Raw genomic sequence first — 24,019 nt, 5'->3', positions numbered from 1 at the left:
CTCTAATGGAAAATATAATAAGATGGTAAACTTTTTTTTTGAAAGAGATATTAAAGATTATCCAGTTAAATCCTTTTGATGTTTAGAGGAAGAAAATGTGGCATGGAGAAGAAGAGTGATTTTCCTGAGGTCACATATTACTAAGTAGAACTGGGGTCATATTCAAATCTTCTGCCTCTAAATACAGTTTTCTGTTTCCTAAATCATTAAAGATTTTCAAATAAGGCATTCTGCAAACATGACTCATTGTTACTCAATCATTTGACTTTTCTTTACAAAATTGACTACAAATATTTCATTAACCATCCATCCATAATATTTGTTTCATAGATATGGATTAGCTCCTAGTTTGTAACTTGTAGTCTTTCAGAGCTGTGTAAGGCCATGGAGAACTTATGACTTGGCAATGTTTATAGTGTGTGTGTGTATCAGAAACAGGACTTGAACCCATTTAACCCTGACTTTGGAACCCCTTCCCCCCGCCCCCCCTCGGCTCTATGTACTATGCTGCTTCTCAGCACAGCTGCATCTCAGTCACTCTGCATCTCAGAAACATACTTATCATTATTCTAATTTAATAAATGAGTAAACTAAAGCTCAGAGAGTCAAGCTGATTTCCTAAACACTTTATTCTTTTACATAGTCCTTGACACAGGTATGATCATAGAGTTTGCATGCTATAGGAAATTTAACTTACTCAGTTCTGGCAATATTCTAGGTTGTATTATTAAAGGGATGGCTAGGGAACATTTTAAAAAGGAAGCACTGATCACCAAGAAAAAATATCAGCATGCTATTATCAAAAGAAAGTCATGGCAGACTAAATTTATTTCCTTTTATGTCAGATTTCATAGACTGGTAGATCAGATTTGAGTCAGAAATGAAAAACTAAAACAACATATTGATGGGATAGATTTGTGGGCAACATGAAATAAAATGACATTTTAAAGGATAAATGTAAAGTCTTATATTTTGGTTCAAAAAATCACCTCCCTAAATACAAGATGGGGGATGCATGATCAGAAACTAGATTCAGAAAAATCTGGGAAATTTAGTTGGATGCAAAAATCATTTGAATCAATAGTGTGATAAGAGAGCCAAGAGCACTAGAGGAGACAAGGAAGTAATAGCTGTGCTACCCTCAGACTTAAGTTTGGTCATACCTGGAATACCATGTCAGCTCTGCCTGCCCCATTTTGCAAGGCTATTAGAAGGTGTATACCTGCACTGGCAGAGGGAGCTCCTCATCAGTAGCTCTCCATACCAAGAAAATCATAATTCCATTCCTTATTCTTATTGATAAACAGGTTTGTTGTTCCTTCATTTCAGTCATCTCTTACTCTTTATGCCTTCGTTTGGAGTTTTCTTGGCAGAGATACTAGAGTGGTTTGCCCTTTCCTTCTCCAGGTAGACATTTTTCACCAACATAAAGGGCAGTAGGGTGAAATGAGGTATAAGAAACCTGATTTGGGTTACTAAAACACTGCTGCCCATACTCATTTGGATTATTGGAGAATCTACTCTCTTCCTGTTAGATGGATGAACACAATCCTCTAATTTCTTCCTTCCTCCAGTCCCATTCCATCCTGTAATAGCTTTAGTTAGGCAATGGTATATCTAGAGCTGAGAAGAGAATGTCCAGCAATGTGGGTTCCCCCTTGACTTTAATACCAATTTATGTTGATAATATATAATTTATATTTATGTTGCATATACCCTTCTCCTATCTTCATGACTTTGCTTACTCCATTCTTTGAAATGTCCTTGAAATGAAGTCTCCTATTTACTTTCTCTCTTGGAATCCATTCATTCTAGATCCTATTAAAAAAACCAGCCTTTCCATAAAATCTTCAGTCTCCCCTTCCATGATCTCTTCTTCATTCAATTTACATTAGTCTTTTGCTTTTCCCTCTTTTAGGTAGGGCTAGGCTACCAGGATAGAGTACCAGGACTGGAGTTAGGAAGATTAGAGTTTAAATCTGGCCTCAGACACTCACTAGGTAATAATAATTATAAAGCTATTAGCATTGTCCCCGGCACATAGCAAGCACTATTCGAATATTAGCTATTATTATTTTTACTTTTCTTATACTCTTTTATATTATAACTTTTATATTAATCCTTCCTTCCACATAGCAGGTAATTAAATAGTGCCTTATACATATCACACACTTATAGAGTCTTCAATCATAAATATTGAGTTCAAAAGGATGTTAGAGCCATCTGGTCAAATTCATTTTTGGAGAGGAAACTGAGGCCCCAAGATGTCAAATGACTTGCCAAAGTTCATATAGGTAGTAAATGGCAATGCCAGGATCTGAACCCAGTACCTATGATTCCAAATCCAGTAGTTTTTCCATTATATCTCCCTGAATCTAACTTACTGTTTATTGAAGGAATTGAATTGAATTAAGAAATAAGAAGATCTGGATCTTTCCTTAATAAGTCTGATAACTTAGAATTCTAAGATTCTGGTCCACTTATTCTCTATGTCTCACTTCCTTCATATACAAAAATGGAAGTAATTCCTGTCTCATCAACTCTCACCTGGCCTGTAATAATAGTGGAGTGGCTCAACTCCAATGGCTCCTTATTGCCTCCAGCATTAGATATAAAATCCTCTGTTTGGCAGTCAAGGCCCTTCATAACCTGGATCCCTGTTACTGTTCCAGTCTTCAATCTCATTGCTTCCCCACCCCCAGATACCCTACATTCCAGTGACACTAGCCTCCTTACTGTGAAAACATTCAATCTCCTGACTCTAAGCATTTTTACTGGCTCTCCCCCAAGCCTAAAATTCTCTGACTTCCTCTTGGCCTCCTTGGCTTTCCTAGATTCCTTCAAGTCCTAGCTAAAATACCACCTTCTGCCAATAGCCTTTACCAAACTTCTTACTGCTAGTGCCTTCCCTTTGGATTATCTCCAGTTTATGTTTTATATAGCATTTCTGTACTTAGTCATTGTTATGTTTTCTTGTCTTATTCATAGGGAAACTGAGGCCCAAATAGGTAAAGTAAGCTGTTTAAGATTTTTATGTTATTGTTATTTTATCCTTCCTTCTTGAAGAAGACCATGACATTTGGGTGATGTCATGACTTGCAGTGAATTGGATTTCAGTGAGGGAGGGCTTTGCAAGGTCACCAATCTCACTCTCTCCTCTAGAGCCATCTGGGTCCATGACAAGATATATATCAGGATGATTGGAGATAGCCCCAGATGTTTAAGGCAATTGGGGTTAACTTGCCCAGGATCACACAGTAAGTATCTGAGATGAGATTTGAACTCAGGTCTTCCTTACTCCAGGGCCAGTGATTTATCCACCGAACCACCTAGCTGCCCCAATTAGAGAAATAAAATTGAATTAAATGTATATACACATACACACGCACATGCACATGCACATACACATACATATGCATATGTATATGCATATACATGCATATGTGTGTGCATATACATATACATATGCACACATACTTATATGCCTTTAAACCAATTTCATAATTCAGTCTTTAGACGAATTTAGACAGTCCTCACCCTGAGAACAGGAACTGTTTTTGCCTTTCTTTGCTTGGCTAGCCTTTCACACAGTGCCTGGACCATAATAGACACTTAATAAATACTTGTTGACATGAAGCAAAGGGATTATTGTGAAGCACAAACAAAATGATGATTGTGAAAGTGCTTTGCAACCATAAAGTGTTGTATAAATGAGTTATTATTTTTATTTTGATGATGATGATTAATGCACATCATTTGGCACATCGTAAGGATTTAACAAATGCCTATGGACTATTTTCATTATTATTGTACACATTTTTAAAAGGTCCATGAACACCTATATCTCACTCTCTCTTTCAGACTTATGATTGCTCCCAACTCCCTTTCCCTCCAGTCACCTGGTTGTTTTTCAGTCTCGTTTCTGCAAATAGGTCAAACTATCCCTGGTCGACAGAGGGCAGCATAGAAGGATGCCAGAGAAAATCAGCCAACATTTATCTGTTTCCCTCCCCCGCTTTCTTTGCCACTGAGTTATCTGGTCCGTTGGGTTAGCTGTTGGGTCCTGAACCTCGCAGAAGGCCTGGAGGCCCAGGGCAATCATTTGGATTGATTGGCCTGGCAACCTGTCTAGCTCCTGGATAGTTCTAAATATTAATTTCAAATTTAGAGCCAACCAGGTGTTCCTGAAAGCAAGTGAGGTCCTTTTGGAAACCTCAATTGTGTCCCTCTGGCCCCTCAGGCCATTGCACAAATCACTGCTTCAGGGCACTGAGTGATGCCTTAATGATGCCCTTGGGTACCTCCTCATGCTGTCACTACCTGGAGAACAGTTTTCTCCACTATTTGGATAGTATCCATAAAAATACTTTTAGGTCCATGGAGAAAGGAACTACATAATGCAACCTATTACTTTAGTTGTTGTTTTAAAATCGAAACATTTCTGTACCAGGACAGAGTTAGAGCTTATACTTTATTTTGGGGAAATAAAAGTCCACACACTGTTTGAATTCCAATTCTGGCTGAAATCCTCTGAAGGTTTATGAATGTTGCATTCAGAATATTTATTTACTTAGATGGGCCTGTGATCTACAGCCAGAACTTCTCTGGGGCTATGACGGCATTTTACCAAGGGTATTATAAGGGGGAACAGGAAAAAGATGGAGAACGGAGACCAAGGAACTTTAGCTTCCCCGACCCTACATCCCACATAGACTGGCTTCCCAATCAGATTACTCTCTAGTCTGGACCAGACTTCCCTCAGGATCTCAGGATTATATCCCTTTCTCAGGGGTGCCTAACCGAGGTTCCAGAACAACATCTTCAACTGCTCTAAAGGCAGTGTATAGTGACTGTCAAGTACCTTCCCTCCCCGTAAAACTCTACTTCAGCCACACACAGAGACAGGTATAATTATCCCCATTTTACAGGTGATGAAACTGAAGCCTGTCAAGTTATCAGAGAACAGAATCTAGCCCAAGTCTCTTCTTGGCCTGAGTAGGGACCCATGCTCTCTCCCTGAACTTTCCCTTGGACTCTGTTCTATCACCTGTAAAATGAAGTAGATGGGATCTTAAAGGCCTTTCTAGAGTTAAACCCTAAGGATGATATGAATCCATTATATCCTAAACAGCAGTTGGTTAGTTTTGAAAAGGAAATGACAAGCCAGTCTTATCTGTTCATTAGAGTAGGATCTTTTCTAGGCAAAAGTAGTGTAGCCTTCTCCCCAGCAGTACCACATGTTGTTTAATGCAAGAGAGCTATTTAAAGGAGAATCAGAGAATTTTAGAGCAGGAAAGGGCCTTTGGGTTCATGTAAGTCCAGTCTCGTCATCCTACAAATGAGGCCTAGAAAGTTGAAATGATTTCACCAAGGTCACAGCATTAATGACAGAGCGGGGACTAAAACCTATATCCCCTGCATCTCCTTGCTCTTTTTACTACATCTTTGCCTTTAAACAAATCGTATATATTATTAAATGCTCTTGCACATAATAAAAAAAAAGTATGCCTTTAAACCAATTCCATAATTCAGACTTTAGACTAATTTAGACAGTCCTCACCCTTAATTAGCACAAATTAGTAATGGATTTACTTTTACTATTCATACATATTTGGCCTATTAAGTTTTCCTTCCTTGTTGATTGGTGCTTCACAACACAAGGTTGAGTGAGCAGTCTTTTCTAATTACCACTGTGGTTCCATTATGATTAACTGTTGCCTTTCTATTTTGAGGCTGTTATCCCAGGAGTGCATATTATTATTAAATATAGTTATGGTGCTCACTTGAGAATGTGTTTTGTAGATTTGAAACAGCTTTACATTTTTGCTTAATATATACTCTGTGCTTTTAGCAGAAGTCAAATGGAATTTGAGTAGGCATTGCTTTGGGGGAAGGGTACAGAGACAGGAGAATTCATATAACTGAGTACATTTTGAGACAATGGATAAAATGATACGTCTGGGATTAAACAAAATATTTGAAAGTAAGGTGTGGCTTAAGGGATATTTGGACTTGGAATTAAAACCTGTGGGTTGTAATTTCAGGTTACCAGTCAAATTACCCTGATTAAGTCATTTCTTCACTCTGAGGGTTATTTTCTTTGTCTATTACATGAAGATGTGACAATCTCCCCTTAATCAAAGGATGGTAAGGGAAGGAAACATTATTTATACCTGAGCTATGACACCATGTATAATATATTTTTTTTTGCAGATGGAAACACACATAGAAAACTGAACTAAACAACAGAAATTGAGCTTGCATCAAAAAAAATTAAGTGCCTTTTTGCAAGGCATTGTGAAAAGAAAGAGGACAATAGATTATACTGAATTTGATGTTAAATAAATTTAAAGCAATGGCATTGAAGGAAAACAAGAAATATGAATTCCCTACAATTCCAAACTATATTGAATGCAATTAGATCATAGGTGATGGTTCATATAATATATTTAACATCTTCATTGTTTTTCACATTTTATCCTTGAGATTATTTTGAAAGTGTGGTAGAAAGGTATTAGTGACAAAATTGAATGGTGGTAATTAGCTGTCTCAAATTAAAAGAGTACAACATATTAAATGAGACCTTTTCGAACCGTTCCCTGCTAAGAGGCTCCATGTTAATTTGCCACATCCTAGATCCCAGTCTTATGTTCATCTCTACATATAATTGCCATTACTAGTAATTAGACCTATGGAAGCCCACAAAAGAAATAATAGACCCCATTGAATCAAAATTATGAACCCTTTAAGAACTCTGCCTTGTGAATGAACAAGCTGTATCCCAGTCTCACTTGTCTAATAATGAACAATTGTTTAAATCTTAGGTCATTCATGAGCACATATTCCATCTGTCAGGTGTTGCAGAAACCTAAGAAGATAAAAAAAAATGAAACAAAACACAACAGAAATAAACTATACTTCCACCATATAATGGCTTTCATCTGTCTGGTGAATGCAAGTCAGCTCCCTAGAAAGGAGATATAACAAGAAATAGAATCATAGCATTAGGAAGATGTTACCATGGTGGGAGGCAAAGTTATATGGAAATGAATTCAAATGACAGGGCTTGTGTGTGTTTGTTACTTATCTATAGATCTATCTATCTATCTATATGTATATATATATATGTATATATGCATATATGTGTGTGTGTGTGTATATATATATATATATATATATATATATATATATATATATATATATATATATATATATATATATATATATTTCAAAACAGGCATGGATACCAAGATAGCAGACTAAATAGTATTTTTGTTTTATTTTACTTTAAAAAGAGGAAAATAGGGACTTTATTATTTTTTTTTGGAAGAGGCAGAATTTGGCAATGATAAAGAGATGAAAACATAGTGGAAAAATAGATGGTATTTAGTAGAAAGGCACAGAAAACAGGGGATTTATCACTAATTTTTAGAGAATAGTAAGAAAAAGAGTGGCTGACATTTCTCTAGCAATTTATGCAGTCCGTGTACTTTACCAACATTGTCTCAGGAGCTGGCAAAGTGGAATAGTGGTATAGTAGAAAGAATGTTGGGTTTGGAGTCAGGAGAGACCTGGGTTTGAATCCTGCCTGTGAAGTTTTATTAGTTGTATAATCATTAGCACTAAATCATTTAATCATCTGAGGCTCAGTTTCTTCACATGAAAAAGGGAGGTGAGAATAACTCTGCTACTTGTGCCATGGTTTGCTGTGAAAATCAAATGAGGTAATGCCGGTATAGGCATTCATGAAATCTAAAGCTCTATATGTATATCAATGATCAATATAATCATCACTCTGATTGTCCCAACAATCTGATGATAACGATAATGTGAGTGGTATCCCCCCCCAGCATGAAAAGAAAGGTGGAGTAATTTTACAACTTGAAATCTTCAAGTGAAGGCTAGTTAACCACTTCTTAGAATTTCTGGAGAGCATTCATGATTTGGATACTGAATGAATTAGCTAGCCTCTTAAGACTTCATTACAATGTAGTCTATGAGTTTATGACCTGCCAGTAAAAAGAAATCATAATGCCAGGTCTAGAACCCAGACCTTGTGATTCCAAGTCCAAGGATCATCCAACAATATGATGCTTCATTAGAAATTCTGAAAGCAAGAATAACTTCTTGTATTTTGGCAGAAGTGACCTCAGGTTTAATCTACATTTAAAAAGCATATTGCATAATGCTTTGAAATAAGTGTTGGGTAATTCCTTTCTAATTATACATGGATGAATTAATTATTCCTTAATGAGTTCAAATGGAAAAAAAAAGTAATGGAACATTCTTTTCTTTTCCTAATTAAAAATATCCATAAGAACATCTTTAATAAATGAAAATTATTTTCTTCTGGTTTGTGGCTGACATTTATGCTTTATTTTAACCCTAACATTTTGGTGAAAAGTTGAGTCACAGTTTTTCAATTTCTGAAATACTGCAAAATCTAATAGCAAGTCATTACATTTGAAATCTTTCTTACTCCAGCATTAAAAAAAAATAAAAATGATAGTTTGTGCTGTGCCATACAATAGCTTTGTTAGGAAGAAAAAGAGCAATGAGGCTTTTTAGCAGGTTGGCCTGGTCTGTATTTCACTGCAATATCATCTGATAGTCTCAGCTGCTGTAATTGTTCACTGTGGCACTTTTCAATTAGTGCAATACACACTTCTCTTTGGCAAGTGTTTGTGAGGCTGTCATTGCAATTTTCCTCTCACATATATTGTAATTATGTGTGTACCTCAATGTGTGAGACTATAAACATATGCTATATATTTGAATAAGAGTGCTGTCAACACTCTATTTTGGAAATGCATTAATTATGGTTGAATAATAATGTGAATGCTAATACAGTATAATATACTCTACCTGTTGGATATTTACAATACCCAATGCATCTCATTACTCCTTAAAATAAAGAATATTAAAACAATGAACAATTAGCAAATAGATTAGGGCTTTACATGAATAGAGATGTCATGAAATACTGCATGGTCTTTAGATAACTAAGATGCCTTTGTTTAAACTCGCTTCCTTGCTAAAATCGTCCAAGATAGTAAAAATAGCAGGTTGAATTTCAGACAGAATTGAAATGAATAAGGCTGCAAATGTGAGGAAAAAAGCTTCCATTTTAAGCATTTATTATTCTTTTTAAACAGAAACTAACATTCACTTAAACTGATTATGCCTCTCCACCATCCACCTAGACTCTGTATAATGATGAGTTTAATAATCTTTAACCTTCACATGCATACAAACTGGTGAAGCTTGATGATTATATTGGATTGTATTTTTCCCCCTCAACAATTGTAGAACAGAGAGGTTGTTATTAGAAAGCTAAGATATACTTGGATGTAGGATTCGAAATAAAACTGCTTCCAGTGGCAATTTAACCCTGTAAAATGTGAAAGTAAATTGTCTGCTAAATCAGATAATACAGTGTTTGGAACCAGTCTCCACTTTCACAGGTAGGCTGTTTACTACGGTGTTTCAACATTTGAGATCAAAGCCCATTAATGTCTTTAAAAGCTACTTGTGTCAGAGATCTTGGAAATTCACTAGAAAGACCAGGTGTAACCATTGTTCTAAATGTCTTAGCTTTACTCTAATATTTAAAAGATCCATGAAAACATTTTCACTTTTTTTTTTTTTTTAGTGAGGCAATTGGGGTTAAGTGACTTGCCCAGGGTCACACAGCTAGTAAGTGTTAAGTGTCTGAGGCTGGATTTGAACTCAGGTACTCCTGACTCCAGGGCCGGTGCTCTATCTACTGTGCCACCTAGCTGCCCCCTCATTCATTACTTTCAAACTAAAGGGCAGGTAAAAGGAAGGCTTTGGCTGTGGTGTTTATGTTTTTTTTGTTTTTATTTTAGTGAGGCAATTGGGGTTAAGTGACCTGCCCAGGGTCACACAGCTAGTAAGTGTCAAGTGTCTGAGGCCGGATTTGAACTCAGGTCCTCCTGACTCCAGGGCTGGTGCTTTATCCACTGTGCCACCTAGCTGCCCCAGTGTTTATGTTTTTATGTTGAATCTCAAATAGATAATATTTGAGAAGGAAGGAGAAGTCATTTGAGGCACAGAGGTAGATTTGAGCTAATCATGGACACAGGAAAGCATAGAATTTTGGCAAGGAGATTAAGCATAGTCTATTTTTCCCCCTGGGGCAATGATGGTTAAGTGACTTGCCCAGGGTCACACAGCTAGTAAGTGTCAAGTGTCTGAAGCTGGACCTGAACTGATTTCCTCCTGAATCCAGGGCTGGTATTTTATCAACTGCACCACCCAGCTGCCCTAAGCATAGTCTTACTTGTCTGGAGAGTAGAAATAAACTGTGAGGGGAATTTTGAAAAGAAGGATGGAGTCAGATGACACAATCTATAATGCCTAGCTAAGGAATTTAAACTTTATTGACTAGGCAAAAGAAAGCAAAGATTATGAATGTGGAAGAGCTGCATATGTCCAGATCACACTCTCTAATCATAGGCATCCCTCAGCGTTCTTCCTGTCTGGGGCCCTTTACTTGGTGATCTCATCAGCGTCCATAGATTTTATTACCATCTTTCGATGGTTGATTTTCAAATCTACCTTTCTTTTCTTTTCCTTCTTTCTTCCTTCCTTTCTTTTTTCCTTTCTTTTTTTTTGAGGGGGAGTAATGAGGGTTAAGTGACTTGCCCAGGGTCACACAGCTAGTAATTGTTAAGTGTATTAGTCTGGATTTGAGCTCAGGTCCTCCTGAATCAAGGGCCAGTGCTCTATCCACTGTGCCACCTAGCTGCCCCCTAAATTTACTTTTTTTGTCCCAGTCTCTGCTGACCTCTAATCTTGCATCCCCAAGTGTCTTTGAGACATCACAAACTGGATATCCAGTAGACATTTTAAACTCAATTTGTCCAAAACAGAACTCATTATCTTTTCCTCTAAACCTTCCTACCCTCCTACCTCCTACCTCCTCTATTACTGTAGTAAGTGACATCATCTTCCCAGTCACTCAGGCTCACAATTTACAAGTCATTCTGAATTCCTCATTATCTCTTACCCCCATCTAAACTGTAGTCAAGGCCTGATAATTTCACCTTTGCAATGTACTGTGAATAAGCTTCTCTTTCTCCTCTGACACTGACACTACTCTACAATAAGCCCTCATCATCTTGTGCCTTTAATAACCTGTTAGTGGGGCTACTTGCCTCTCCCCACTCCTATCCATCTCCCATTCAGCTACCAAAGTGATTTACCTAAAACACAGGTCTGATCATGTCATCCCCTCTACTCAGTAAAGCCTCCTGGCTTCTTACTGTTTCTAGGTTCAAATATAATATCCTCTGACATTCAGATCCTTTCATACCCTAGCCCACACCTACCTTCCCAGTCTTCTTACACCTTACTCCACAATACATACACTACTCTTTGATCCATCCAGTGACACTGGCCTCCTTCTATTCCACAAACAAGACACCCTATGTCTCAACTCTGGGTGTTTTTTTTTTCTTTTTCTTTCTTTCCCCCATTCCTGGAATGCTTTCCTACTCTGCTCTGACTACTGTCCTCTCTGATTTTTGGGGGGGGGGTGTGCAGGGCAATGAGGGTTAAGTGACTTGCCCAAGGTCACACAGCTAGTAAGTGTAAAGTGTCTGAGGTCAGATTTGAACTCACATCTTCCTGAATCCAGGACCAGTGTTTTATCCACTGCACCAACCTAGCTGACCCCCTCTCTGACTTTCTTAAAGTCTCAGCTGAATTCCCACCTTCTACAAGAAGACTTAATTCTAATATTTTCTCTTCTTTAATCATTTCCTATTTATATTCTATGTAGCTTGCTTTGTATATATGGTTGCATGTTGACTCCCCCATTAGATTATAAAATCCTTCAGGGCAGAGACTGTCTTTTACCTCTTTTTGTACCTCTAGCACTTAAGATAGTGCTTAGAACATAGTAGAAACTTAATAAATGTTTATTGATTGATCAATTAATCAATTGAAATAGTCCAGCTCCCCCAACAGGCTTATATTTTCCTGGTGTTGATCTGTATCATTAATGATATTCTGTAAGATATCATCCTCCATTCTGTAGTACTCATTTGTTATTTGAATAACAAATTATAATCTGTTTATAAACTAATTGCCATTAGAAAATAGAAAAAAATTTTTCTTATATTTTTCACTCTTATCAGGACTGTAGTTAACTAAGCTCTTTTGAAATATAAAGAACATGGAGAAAGCCTTCTCTAATCATTTTTCTTCTCCCTTTTCCACAGTGCTACTGAACACCCTGCTGCTCATTGCCCTTTGGAATATGTGCCGAACATATTTCCTTATCTGTTTAAAATACATTTCTTTTTGCTCACATTTTGTTCCTGTTCTTTATCAGCCACATAAATATGCTCACATTGGGTGCCAACAAATTGTGCACTTATGTTATTCATATGCAGGCTTAACATTTCCACTCTCTCAGTGCTCTGGGCTGCATACAGTTGGTACTTCATAAGTGCTTGCCAGATTTAATTTAATCATTGCACCTAGAAAGAAAAGTCTGAAAGTGTGCTTTAATTAGGACATTTTGATATAAGCTGCACATTATAATAAGATGAACTATTTTCTCATAACTCTTACTATTCAACCTCCCCTCCAAAATACACACACACACACACACTCACACACACACTCACACACACACACACACACGCACACAACCAGCTCCTAATCCCAGGGTAGTTAACCGTAAAGGCAGGGACCAAATGACATTGTCTTAGATGCACAAAGAATGCAGTGTTGTTATAAATCACTTCAGTATACCATAATTTTATTTTATGATTTTCATATAGCAGAGGAAGATTGGGTACACACTCCTTTTAGCTTCACACTTATAAAATTTCCTGGTTCACTCAAGCATCCATATCTTTAGTGAATGTGTGCCCTCTTCAAATTATTTCCTACAGTGTGCATCAATAAATGTGTTTCCCCTTTAGTTTATTTCCTGCAGCGTGTTTCACTGAATGTGTTCCTCCTTTTCAGCAGTTCACCTTGAACCACTGCCAATGCTATATTTCAGTGTGCTAAGGCTGCTGGAACCCCTGACTAACCTGTTTAATCCTCCAAACCAGAAACTTCAACAAAGTGCTAGGAAGCAATCTGAATCACTAGAGTGGCATATATTTTCTTGCTCTATCAGGAAAATAATTTGATAAAAATAGGATTTTTTTTTCTGTTCAATGTATTGTTCTGGTCTATGTTAAACTGTCATTGTGTGTGTGTTTGTCTTTCAAACTGTTAACTTGATATTCAGAATAAATTTATATTTATATTCCTATTCTGTGATTTTTTCTTTTGAGAGTGAGTATTATTTAGAAACACCCAAGAGGAATACAGAACGGCTCACCATCTGAAATTGGCCAATACATGGTGACAATTTTGTTTCTGGTGAGTCATAAATAAAAAGGGGGAAAATAGTTTAGAAATCCTTTATGGTCACTGTCCAGTTTTTGAGAAGGAAACACAGTATGCTAAGAACTAAGCTGTTTTTATACCAAATAAGTTCCTAAATTGTACTCTTGGTTGATACTTGATATATAATCACTATCCAGTAACCATTGAGATGATCTGTAGTTAGAGGGATTAAACTTCATCTACATTGGAATAGGAATATTCCAATATTCTAATAGGAAACATTTAACTTATAATTGAATGAGTAGGCAGCTTAGGTGTTCTTAGAAAAGAGCCTAAAGGGGCAGCTAGGTGGCGCAGTGGATAAAGCACTGGCCCTGGATTCAGGAGGATGGAAGTTCAAATGTGGCCTCAGACACTTGACACTTACTAGCTGTGTGACTCTGGACAAGTCACTTAACCCTCATTGCCCTGCAAAAAGAAAAAGAAAAAAAAAAGTATAAAGGACTTGGTTTCACCATTTGGATGATGACAAGAAGAAACATTTTCATAAGAGCTTTGAGCCTTTTGAACCATTCATTACAATGAGGACAAAGAGTCATCATTCAATAGTAATACATTGTCTTTGAAAATTTAAGACCTGCTTTCAGAATTCATCTCTAATGCTTACTACCGGTGTGTCTTTAAATAAGACACTGAACGTTCCTGGGTCTCAGCTTCTTTATCAGTAAAATGACAGAGTTTGACACTTGATAGAGTCCGAAGTCACTTCTTGTTCTCAACCTTTGATCCTTTGAAAACTGACAGATGATAATTGATCATTTTATCTTAAAGGTCAATATGGCAATCAATATGTATTACAACAGCTGAATAAAAGGAAAATAATTCCACTCATTCCTTGGCAAGTTCCTCTAAGTCAAGTCAACATATACCTTGCTACTTGGTCAGGGCAATGTAAAGGTTGATACTGGGAAGGATGGCAGAAATTACATCGGAAAATGTTATTCTGTATCACAAAATGAAAGAGTCCTAAGACTGTCAGACTATCCACAAGTCTCATAACTTTAAGCCATAAATAATTCATTCAAAAAGAAGCAGAGGGGAAGCTAGATGGCGCAGTGGATAGAGCACCGGCCCTGGAGTCAGGAGTACCTGAGTTCAAATCCGGCCTCAGACACTTAACACTTAACTAGCTGTGTGACCATGGGCAAGTCACTTAACCCCAATTGCCTCACTAAAAAGAAACACAAAAAAACCCAACCAAACAAAAAGAAGCAGAAGGGGGGCGGCTAGGTGGCGCAGTGGATAAAGCACCGGCCCTGGATTCAGGAGTACCTGAGTTCAAATCCAGCCTCAGACACTTGACACTTACTAGCTGTGTGACCCTGGGCAAGTCACTTAACCCCCAGTGCCCTGCAAAAAAAAAAAAAAAGAAGAAGCAGAAGCCACTGAACATGGGAGCACCAAATAACAGTGTGAAAAACTAACAATGACATGTGTAACTGACTAGTTACTATTGTGGGAATAATTTCAGAATAAGTTGTGTGTGGAGGCAGATCATTTACTGGTCAAAACAAAGGTCAAAATAAATGGCAAGTTAGCAGGAACGATAAAAATAATAAGAAACCAGGCATGCTTATAGCAGGTCCAACTGAAGGTAAATTCCTTTAGTGAAGGACTGTCTCTTCTTTGTGTTGGAATCACCATTGTCTAACAGAGTGCCTTTGAACTATTTCAACAATCTGCCCACTACAAAAAATAAGAAGCAGACAAAAATAAAGACATTAATTATTACTATTTTTAGAGAAGTTTAACTGAAGCAAAATAGTTGCCATAATGAGAAGGTTGAAAGAGCTTAGAAACTGTCTCAAGTCAACACACATTGAAACCCTACAGAAAAGGATAAAAATGACAGTATACGAGCTCATAGTCATAATATTACAAAGGACTATGAATGAAGATTAAAGGTAGCAGCTTATAGTAAAAGAGCAAAGCAAAGTGTATAGCCAAATAAGCCTTCAGAAATCTACATTTCTATATAAGTTTTCCATTGTGAAGTCTTCTTACAAGAATCTTGGGAGGTGGGTGGCAAGAGAAATGTTATCTCATTTTATAGGGGAGACCACTAAGGCTCAAAGAAATGACTTGCCCATGGTCACAGAGTTAGAAAACAGCAGAGCCAGGTTTGAAATTCAGGCTCTTCCCAATTCTAGGCCCAAAGCTTTTCTAGTACATCAAATCCAGAGGATTTCTTAATTCTCTCCTAATAATGATACATTGGGATTCTGTGAATGGTTGGTTAATACTTATTTTAAGCAAGTCAAGCTGATTCAGGTTGTGTTAATCACTGCTAAACTCTGTTACCTTTCATAATGATCCTGATTCTCTCTACTGCCTGAGGCCTTTCATAGTAGATATTTAAGCATTTAGAGAGACATTACAATAGTGTCATTAGGAGTGGGGGATAGAGATCTATACATTTGAGTGCCATACCAAGAGTCAGGCTTCCCTGCTTTAAAGGTGTCCTATCCCTCTCCATTGTGTTTAGAGGGAGGTGGGAGTAGGGGTAGGAGGCACCCAGAGGTGTGGACAGATATAGTCAAATTCAGCTTGTATTTATCATCATGCTTGGTAGTAAATTGAGCACTTAGGGAGGCCCATTAAATGCTTCAGGCCACTAGGGTGCCATTTGGTGTATCACGGTTGCAGTACATTAAACTCTGTTCTCAGAATTCCTTTATAGCTTTGTGCAAAGGAGAAACAGGTGGCTAGGAAGAAACAGTGAGTGGCCTTTGTTGGGGTATCCCAAGTATACAACCATAACTGGGCCATGACTAACCCTGAAAAGAAAGATCTATGGTGTGATTCTGCCATTTGAATGCAGTGACTCATATAGATTCCCAGCAGAGGCCAAGCTAGTATATTTATTAGGCCCCAGGGTGACTCTCCAGGATGGAAAGAGGTAAATAAAACTTTTTCATTTCATGTCTTGAGCAAAGGGGAGAATCCAACAAATTATTGGGTGAATCCAGAGTTATAAGCAGTATTCCTGTTAGAAAGGATGGCAGAGCAAAGAAGCAGAGAAGGAAGCAACACGGAATATGTCCTTGGGCCTAACCATGATTGATTACATAAACCAACTAGTAAAGATAAATTCAGTCAGAGGAGAGGGATTTAAAACCTCAAGAATTCCTCAGATTTTGAAATGCAAATATTGTGAGAGGGAAAGCTCTATAAGGGATTGAAAGGGAGGACCAGTTTGGAGAAGAGCTGAACTAGGTTGGGACTGCCTGAGATAGAAAACACATTGGTTGGGGCAGCTAGGTGGCACAGTGGATGAAGCACTGGCCCTGGATTCAGGAGGACCTGAGTTTAGGTTCGATCTCAGACACTTGACACTTACTAACTGTGTGACTCTGGGCAGGGCACTTAACACTCATTGCCCCCCCCCCAAAAAAAAAAAAAACAAACAAAAAAAACCCCACCCTGGTTGATTATTTAAAGTGATGAGTATTGACAACAAGGCACTACTTCTGTGCTTTTACCTGCTAAAAGAATATAACTGCTATCAGTATTCCTTAAAGTTCAGTCCTCTGCTATAAGGCCCTACTTCTTGCTAATTACATTTTTGGGAGAATTTGGGCATGAATTTCAAAAACTGACATCTTTTGTCATTCCCAAAGATACCTTTCCCTCTCACCTACCCAGAGAGCCACCTTTTAGAAGAGAAACTGAAGAGAGAGAAAGAAAAGATAGAAAGAGAAGAAAGTGAAATTCAGTCAAACTAACCAGAATCTGAGAAAAAGCTGACAGTATATGAAAGGTTTCACACCTATAGAGCAGCTCTTTTTTAGGACCAAGTTTGTTGTGGATGTTACTGTTGTTTGTTCTGTTTTTCCTTTCTATTTGTACCATTGTGTATATTGTTTTCTTGTTCCTTCTTACTTCAATCCTCACTGTATAAGCAAATGTATTTCATATATGCTTCCTCTTCTCTGAAGTCTATATATTCATTATTTCCTACAATAGCCCATTACATTGATAATAAATAATAAGTAGGATTTATTAAACACTTTAAACTTTACAAAATGCTTTACACGTGACTGCATTTGATCTTCACAATGACCTGGTGATGTTTATGCTGTTATTATCTCCAGTTTAAAGATGAAGAAACTGGGGGCAGCTAGGTGGCGCAGTGGATAAAGCACCAGCCCTGGATTCAGGAGGACTTGAGTTCAAATCCGGTTTCAGACACTTGACACTTACTAGCTGTGTGACTCTGGGCAAATCACTTAACCCTCATTGCCTTGCCAAAAAAAAAAAAAAATAGATAAAGATAAAGAAACTGGGGCTAAGAGTATTAAAGGGATTTTCCCAGGGTCATTCAGCTAGTAGGTATCAAAAGAAAGTTTCAAACTTAGGTGTTCCTGACTACAAGTTCAGTTCTCATGTGCCACAATTTGTTTAGCTGTCTCCCAATCCATTATAAGGGGCCAAAATTCTAGTTAGTCTGTCTAAAATATCTAATGAGTGGTCGCCAATAAATTATAAGCTTTAGCAAGAGTTAGACTTTTAAGCATTTATTAAGGAGAATAAGAATTTGGTGAAAAGAAAGAGAAAGGCCTGGATTCATCTATTAAAGGGAAAGCACATTTCTAGCTCCCTTGTCTACCTGAGTCCTGATGAAAGAGAGCGAGAGCCCCAGACTTTCCCCCTCTGCCTCCCACAAGCAAACATCACTTCCTGATGCCGAAGAGCCAGATGTCTTGCCCTCAGATGCCTTCTCCTCATGGCAGAGCTTTGCTACAGTAAGTCTCCAGCAGGTGGCATCATTCCAATTGTTACACCATGATCATTTACATTGTTTTCAATTTTCTCTTACTAAATGAAAAAAGTTGCTATAAATGTTTGGGTGCATATGGAACATTTTTTGTTTTTTATCTTCTTGGGATGTATGTCTAGCAGTGAGATCCCTGTGTAAAAAACCTATGAAAATTTTAGTCATTTTCTTAGCTCTCTGGACATCAAAACATTGTCTGTCTTTGAAAAGCTGAGACATTAACTTTACATTGGACTTTTCAGGATTTGAGTCAACTTTATACATTGAGCACTATTCCCTTTTTTCAATATTTCATTTTTCAGTATCTCTAATTTCATCCTTATAACTCGCCAACACTGAACACACCTGGTTCTTAAGAGTTGCTTATGAACATTTTAAGTTCTGATGTTGATTTTCTCTTCTGCTTTGCTTGATTACTAGTGGACTTTGAATCAAGAGCACCATATTCAACCCCAGGCTTTGCCACTAAGTGGTACCAGCACTAAGTCATTCAACCACTCTTTACCTCAGTTTCCTTGTCTTTCCATTAAGATAACAATCCTTTTCCAAACTGTATCTCAAATTCAGAGAGGAAGTGCTTTTTAAGTTTTTCAGCAGAAGAACTTTTAGCATATTCTAAAGAACACAGTACTAAGAGTTGAGAGGTATGCATTCAAAGCTTGCCTGTGACACTTCCTTGCTAGTAACAAAGACCAAGTCTCGTGGAACTTTGGACAATCCTTTCAATCTCTCTAGTTCTTACTTTCCTTAATTGTAAACTGGAGATATTGATACCAACTTCAAAGATCCAGCGAGATAATATGTAATGAGACAATGTGTTTTACAAACCTTCAATTCTTATAGTGATACATGCTAAATTATTACACACTTAAGAAATATTACCTCTGGGCAGCTAGGTGGCACAGTGAATAGAGCACCGGCCCTGGAATCAGGAGTACCTGAGTTCAAATCCGGCCTCAGACACTTAACATTTACTAGCTGTGTGACCCTGGGCAAGTCACTTAACCCCAATTGCCTCACTAAAAAAAAAAAAAAAAGAAAGAAATATTACCTCTTATTGTTAATGATAGCAATGACAGGGAAAGAACATTGATGCAATGTTTAGAGAGCCAGGCTGAGAGTCAGGAAGACCTGGGTTTAAGTACTGCTTGCCCAGAAAGGTTGTGTGGCCATGGGTAACTTAATTAACCTCTTAGCTTCCTTGGCAGCTTTCTAAAATTATAAGTTAGAGTCAAATTGAGCAGTGGAAGTTTACATTCTGGGAGTTACAATATCACATTCCAGATTGAAAAAAAATAATTCCTTAAATGATGATGATGATAATAATAAACACAGCTAACACAAAGAACCACTCTATCCCAGGGTATTTTTAAAAGTTCCTCCTTTATGTTTCAATTCTTGGGGCATATGTGGTAAAGGAATTCAATCATGATGGTCCAAGATGGTTTATGAAAATTAAAAATTTGATATTCAAGGATACTGTGTAACCAAAGAGCAAATGAATTTGCAGCCTTGGGATCAGTCTGGGTGAGGATGGGGGAAGTGCATAAGCTAAAAGTGGGGAAACCTAGAAAGATGGAGAAGCATACTTAAAGAAGCAACAATTAGCATGTATATAGTGGTAAGTAATGGGTGTCTAGAGGTAGGACCTAGGGCACTTAGGCAAGAGTACAGACTTCATGAAGACAATTTTCTTTTTAGAATGAAACTGGATAAACAAATACTAAGCTATTTATTATGTCATCACAATAATAACCTCCCCCCCCACACACACACACATACACAAATAGCTGTGTGACCCTGGGCAAATCACTTAACCATGTTTGCCTCATTTTCCTCACCCGCAAAATGAGTTGGAGAAGAAAATTACATACCACTCCAGTGTCTTTACCAAAAAAACAAAAACAAAACAAAAGTCCAAATAGGTCACGAAGAGTCACAAAACTGAAAAGCAACTGAACAACAACTTACTTTCATTATCTTGTTTGAGTCTTACAACAACTCTGTGAGGTATAAATTGTAAGTATTATTATTTTCATTTTCTGGATGAGAACACTGATGATTAAAGAGGTTAAATGAATTGCATATAGTCACAGAGCTAGAAAATATTTTGGGCAGGCCACTAGGGTGCCATTCAGTGTATCATATTAACTTAAATTCTGTTTTCCCGATACCATGTCTGGTACTATACCACACTGCCTCTTTTTAAAATTATATTTTTAATTTATGGAATAAAAACAAGTGAGTAAATGAATAAATGAATTTGAAAATTTTGTAGACAGTGTTTTCAGGCTGTTGTAAAGTTTTCACAGTTGTTTTTTTTTAAACAAATCAATTTATTATTTATTTATTTTTGGTATTATTTTCTTATTTCAATTTTGAGTTCTAAATTCTCTTCTTCCCTCCCACTCCTCCCCCACTCACTTAGAAGGCAATTGATATGATATCAATTATCCATGTGAAATCATGCAAAACCAATTCCCATATTAGCTATATTTCAGTAAAAAGAAAGAAAAATAAATTGAGATAATTATACTTCAATTGCACTGAGTTCATCAATTTTCTCTCTGGAGGTAGATAGCATTATTTTTTTTTTTCATCATGAATCCTCTGGAATTGCCTTGGATCATTGTATCCATCAGAGTAGCCAAGTTTTTCACAGTTGATCATCATTACAACATTGCTGCAACTTTCACAGTATTTTCAAGCTCAATGTTTTATTTTTCAAGGTAAAAAAGGATTTGCAGATCACAAGATGACAGAAACTATATTTGAAATTATTTGTTTCCTTACCTTCCTGTATCCTGTCTTCTCTTCCCATCCCCCGAATATATTAGTCCAAAAAGCTGAAAGTTATCTACTATACTGTACAGTCTTCCAAATTAAAATATTGTGACATGGAAAATAAATGGCACACACGGCATTATTCTGACATGGTTGTACTACAGAATTATTCACAGGCATCACCTTTCAAGGGCTTCAGTTTCATAATTCTGATTGAGAGATTTTCGGTATCATAGCACTCAAGATCTAAATTGAGTTTCAAAATGAACATCTCGCAATCAGAACAGTGGCAGGTACTGTTGAAAGATTTGAAGACAATAGTCCATCCTTTTTAGTATCACCAAGATAAATGCAAATTAATCCCAAACCAATTTGAATTGTTCAGTTGTTACTAAGAGGCAGCCAGTATATTAATCTAGACCCTAAACTATTTTTATGTAATAGGAATGTCTTGTAGGTGAATGGAAACCCTCCATTAGTGATATATTATTCAAATTCTCTTTTTAATAAAAATGCTAATGGACACGTTAAATATGTACATAAATTAAAATGATCATAAATTAGGATTAATATCATATTAAATGAATTATAATCCCATACTCATTAAGATAAAGTAACATTTCAATATTTGTTCTTGTTAATAAATTTAATACAATAAAAGAAAAGAATACATTTTAAGATTTCATAAATATTTGATATAACCTGATGATTGAGTTTAAGGGGAAAAAAATCCAAAATAAAGTACATTGGAATATATCTGGAGCTTTTCTTTGTTATTTAGATAACTCTTTCTTCTTATTTAATGAAGCCCTAAACAAAATTTCAAATGACAAAGATAAATAAAAAGCCTGTTTGGAATTTTAAAAAATGACCCTGAGGAAGGTTGTATTTTGAACTTTTAGATGCTTCCACACACTTTTTTGTTTCTTTTCTAGTTCAGGTTTTAAATACCAGGGTAAGAAAATTTTATCTGTAAGGACTGGTTATGTGTATTTGAGCAATGGTTTCAATTACTAACATAGTTTATGAAAGAACCTTTTTGCTTTATATAATACCCAGTGGGATATTTGGCTGTGGCCTTTCTTCCTCTTTCCCAAGTGAAAGTTATTGTAAAAAAAGCCTGAATGGGTAAAAGTCAGATCAAAGACACAAATATGAGAAACTGTGACCTAGTTAAGTAGGTAAACTAATCAACTATTTCAATAGAATACTTACTGCTCAAAAGACATTCAGATTTAGGGGGAATTTTTTGAAAAAAAATATATATACAAACTGCTTTTTAAATAGGCAGGCTCATTAGGTGCTGATGATTACACTTCATTTTGATTAGTATGCATACAAATGCATGGTCTCTTTGTGCATGTAAACTGAGATAGGGATTACTGGAACTGAGATTAAAGTACAAAAAGGATAACTGAAGAAATGCATGATTAAGATGCTTCAGAGCAAGGCAGGATGCGGCTTTCTCACTAACAAAATACTAATTTGTCATTTTAGCTCCACACTGACTTGGATCCTGGAAGCAAAAAAATCAAGTACATTCTATCGGGAGATGGAGCTGGGACTATCTTTCAGATCAATGACATAACAGGAGATATTCATGCTATAAAAAGACTTGACCGTGAGGAAAAGGCTGAATACACTCTAACAGCTCAAGCAGTCGATTGGGATACAAACAAACCTCTGGAGCCTCCTTCTGAATTCATTATTAAAGTTCAAGACATCAATGACAATGCACCAGAGTTTCTTAATGGACCATATCATGCTACTGTTCCAGAGATGTCCATTTTGGGTATGTATACATGGGGGTACAAAGACCTATTAAAAGTAACTGTTTAAAATAGCCTCTTGCATCAGTGAGGGTTTGTTGATGAATAAAAGATACGTATTACCGTCTTCTTCCCAATTTGAATTTTCAAATTCCCTTTTTTGGCCCAAGTTCCATTGGCAGCTCAATAGCTTTAGTCCCCCAATAATAGAAACTGACTAACAGTTATATTAAACTATCTTTCCTGACACAACAATACTTCAATAGGCTGAATTTATATTCTACTCATGGTGCTTTAGTTAGAGTATTGTTACTGCGGAGGATTTATCAAGATTTGTTCCAACATGCTAGGCTAATCCTATTGATATTTGCTTGCTAGTTAATTATTTGTTTGTGTATTTTCACATGCAGATGTAGCTCTTACACACTTGGAGAAAAAGTCTACACTGAACTGTCATAATCCAAAAACAGGAGACTGAGCTGGAGACTAGACACAGCAAAGTAGATTAGTCAATTAACAGTGGCTTTAGGCCAGTGACTAGATAAACTACTCTGTGAGCATCTTGCATATTATTTTAACTTTGCTTCAAAATGGCAAGCCAACTTGATTCCAAAAATAAAATTAAAGAGAATCCTTTTAAATACATAACAGTGGGATCTGTTGATTTTAAAAGTCCTTAATATTAAAAAAAATAAAATGAAACAAAAAAATTCATAATATTAAAAATACAAGACAAGTAGATGCAATATAGAACAAAGAAGTAGCATAAGTATAGTAGAGCCCCTTAATGTGTGGGTAACAAAGTAATAGTAGGTATTTGATTCAATTTGACTCAACAAAAAAAATATATATATATATATATAGGGACTTTTCTGTTTATATATATATATATATACATGTATGTATGTGTATGAATATATATATATATATATATATATTCAGAAAAGTCCCATGTTAGTTAATGGAGTTACAAAAATGGATATGATACAACATAGACATTGTCCTCAAGGAACAGTGTAGGTTCTAGGAAAGAATGTGCAATAAGGGCAAAGGAAAGGTACATAATGAATTTAGAGTGAGACAAATCCTCCCCATTGAGTGGTTCAGGAAAGTCATCATGGGAGAAGCATAAAAGTTGTATGTTGAAGGGAGGAACCTCAATAGACAAAGGTAGGAATAGTCAGGGGAAGAATAGATATGGAATAAAGAAGTGTGACTAAAACACAGAATACCAAAGGGGGTGGGCATATGT

General features: G+C 36.7%; 1 protein-coding gene across 1 annotated transcript in view; it reads left to right on the top strand.

The window, feature by feature from the left end:
• Positions 1-24,019, top strand: part of CDH8 (cadherin 8) — a 526,134-nt gene that overhangs the window by 130,744 nt on the left and 371,371 nt on the right. Inside the window, 1 exon segment of the mRNA XM_043985317.1 lies at positions 22,496-22,790. Within this exon segment, the coding sequence (XP_043841252.1) occupies positions 22,496-22,790 (295 nt within the window).

Source organism: Dromiciops gliroides, chromosome 2 (assembly GCF_019393635.1).
Source record: "Dromiciops gliroides isolate mDroGli1 chromosome 2, mDroGli1.pri, whole genome shotgun sequence".
Lineage (NCBI taxonomy): Eukaryota > Metazoa > Chordata > Mammalia > Microbiotheria > Microbiotheriidae > Dromiciops > Dromiciops gliroides.
This window is presented reverse-complemented; position numbering and strand designations above follow the sequence as displayed.